Below are 2,536 nucleotides of genomic sequence, written 5' to 3' on the forward strand. Positions count from 1 at the left end.
TTAATATATTTTATAATTTATATAATAACACTGTTTTAATTTTAATCTATTTTGTAATTTATATAATAATATTATAAAATATATATATTTATATAATAAACAATATATATTCATACGTAATTTATTTTTTTAATAAAATAATCTTATTTTATAAAAAATAATAATTAATTAATTAATTACATAAATAAATAAATAAATAACTTATTGAATATAATAAACAATATATATTCACATTTAATTTATTCTTTTAAAATAAAATGATCTTATTTTTAAAAAAAAAATAATAATAATTAATTAATTACATAAATAAAGAACTAACTGAATATTTTATATAAATTTAAAAAACTAATACAAATTTAAACTAACTAAACATTTTATATAAATTCAGAAATTAACAACAGAACACTTAAAATTCAGATAGTCAATTAAACTAAAACTTTTGTTTTTGAAAAAGTTTGAGAGAGTTTTATTTTTAGATAAGTTTTGAGAAACAAATGATGTATTAAATCATAATTAAATGTAATTATCCAATTATAAAATAATTATCAACAATATTACTTTGTATATAAAATCTCAATAGGATGCTCACACAAACATAATTTTATCCAAAACATAAATGGTAAAAAGTTCCCATTCTTTCAACTTTGAGAGGACAAAAACAACCATTGAAACGGATCACAAAAAAACACTGGAAATTAGTTGAAAGCAGCCTAATAAAACAAAACAAAATTAGGTTTTGACTCGTTTATCTGCCTCATCAGGTTTCATGGTTAGAATTGCCTCCTGTAATGTTGCTCTTCTGTTCTCCAGGAAATTCCATAATTCCATCACAGGGTATCTCCCACTTGCATTATAATCCTTCAATTCCATCAAGGCTGTTTTCACTGCTTCATAGACTTCATTTCCATGTTCATTCTTGACTTCTTTCAACTTCTCATCTTCTTCATTGATTATCTCCTGTATACTCATTATAACAACATAATATACATACACCAATCTAATAATTAAACTGTAGGGTGTAGGAATGTACATATATATACCTCAACTTTCCCATCCTTACGAGTAATCATCTTAAATGGATGCCAGTTTGGATCCCGAATAAGAGCTTCATAATATGCACAATCTACTACTGCATGTTTTGATGGATTACGAGAATATTTCCTCTTGGCTGCAGCAATGAATGGTTCATAATCAAGATCTCCCATCTTCTTTACACCAATACCTGACTCAACCTCTTTCAGCATCTGTACAACAAATTACACGTTAATAAGTTAGTGTATGTATACCTAAATTTCATTTTTGAAAAGAAAAAGAGAGCTTATATCGTACATTTACTAATTCCTTTCGAGCATCCTGCAATTCATTGTTTGCCTTCACCTCTTTACCAATAAGAAGTTGATTTAGATCTCTCAAGGCATCAACTTCTTCTTTAGTTTCCTTCAACTCAGCTTTCAGTAATGCTTCCTTTTCCTAAATGATCCAAACAGCGAAATGATGAATGATTCATATTTACTTTATTTATTAAAAGGATTTATATCACCTTGGTAATAGTAATTTCATTCTTAGCCTCCAAAATCCTCTTCTTCTGTTCTTCAATTTTGGCATTCAATTCTTTAACTTGTTTGTTCCTTTCCATCTGCAATGTTTGTTTCATATAACTAATCGAATAATGAATGATTTAATCATCTATTAAAAGGATTTGAATTACCTTGACACTATTAATTTCCTTTTTAGCCTCCGAAATCCTCAACTTCTGTTCTTCAATTTGGGCTTTCAGTTCTTCTTCACGTTTGTCCCTTCGTGTCTGCAAGGTTTGTTTTAGAGTTGAAGTTGGTAATTAACAAAAAGATAAAAAAAAATAGAGATAGATAGAGATATAGCTTACCACTGTATCTTGAACTAAGACATCAATTGTTTTGATTGCAATTTCTATAGGCTTCTGCATATCTTCTCACAGAGTGGAGAAACAAGAACCAAAAGGTTGTGAATTTTTCCACTAACAGGTGGCGGTTGTGTGTTATATAGGCCGGAGCTGGACTTCTGACTTCAAGGAAAAACGTTTCACTAATTATTAAAAACGATAAATCTATCCATATAGAAAACAAAAATAAAAAGGATTGATTTGATTGGAGTGCTTTTTTTCTTCACAGTAGTGAAATTTTTTTTTCTTTTTAACAATGTGAAGCTTGGACCCAAATGATCAAAATTTTCTAAAATTTCTAACTTTTATCTTTCTTTAATATAGATATAATAGGTATTATATCCATTTTGAATTAAAACTTCAAAGTTAATTAAGAAACTAAACTATTAAAATCATCAATTAGATTCTGAACTAAATAAAAAATATTAATTGAATCTATATCATATCTAAAATTAGAAACCATCACTGTTTGATATAAACTGTCATTATTTATGTGTTGGTTTGTGTTGGTTTAAAATGAATTTGAGAAAGAATGTCTCAAACTGTTCAACCGAATGATTTTCAATCGGGGTTCAATTGATAATTTTTATTTAAAATAGGAATCAATTAATAATT

The 2,536-nt window shown here is 26.7% G+C and overlaps 1 protein-coding gene across 1 annotated transcript; it reads right to left on the minus strand.

Moving 5' to 3' along the window:
- Window positions 1-559: 559 nt before the first annotated feature.
- LOC136209362 (factor of DNA methylation 2-like) lies at window positions 560-2,056 on the minus strand. The gene is made up of 6 exons (XM_066000811.1): window positions 1,886-2,056; window positions 1,709-1,804; window positions 1,541-1,636; window positions 1,330-1,470; window positions 1,041-1,244; window positions 560-957 (listed from the first exon to the last, which is right to left on the minus strand). Exons 1-6 carry the CDS (start codon window positions 1,943-1,945, stop codon window positions 730-732), a joined length of 825 nt encoding a protein of 274 aa, XP_065856883.1. The 5' UTR covers window positions 1,946-2,056; the 3' UTR covers window positions 560-729.
- Between the last annotated feature and the right edge of the window lie 480 nt (window positions 2,057-2,536).

Source organism: Euphorbia lathyris, chromosome 10 (assembly GCF_963576675.1).
Source record: "Euphorbia lathyris chromosome 10, ddEupLath1.1, whole genome shotgun sequence".
NCBI classification, from domain to species: domain Eukaryota; kingdom Viridiplantae; phylum Streptophyta; class Magnoliopsida; order Malpighiales; family Euphorbiaceae; genus Euphorbia; species Euphorbia lathyris.

Bases quoted from the DNA above. Each gene is read 5' to 3' on its own strand.
- LOC136209362 (XM_066000811.1), bottom strand. From the start codon at position 1,945: ATGCAGAAGCCTATAGAAATTGCAATCAAAACAATTGATGTCTTAGTT. The intron at 1,805-1,885 runs GTAAGCTATATC...CAAACCTTGCAG, and splicing joins TCTTAGTTCAAGATACAGTG to ACACGAAGGGACAAACGTGA. The intron at 1,637-1,708 runs GTAATTCAAATC...CAAACATTGCAG, and splicing joins AGGAAATTAATAGTGTCAAG to ATGGAAAGGAACAAACAAGT.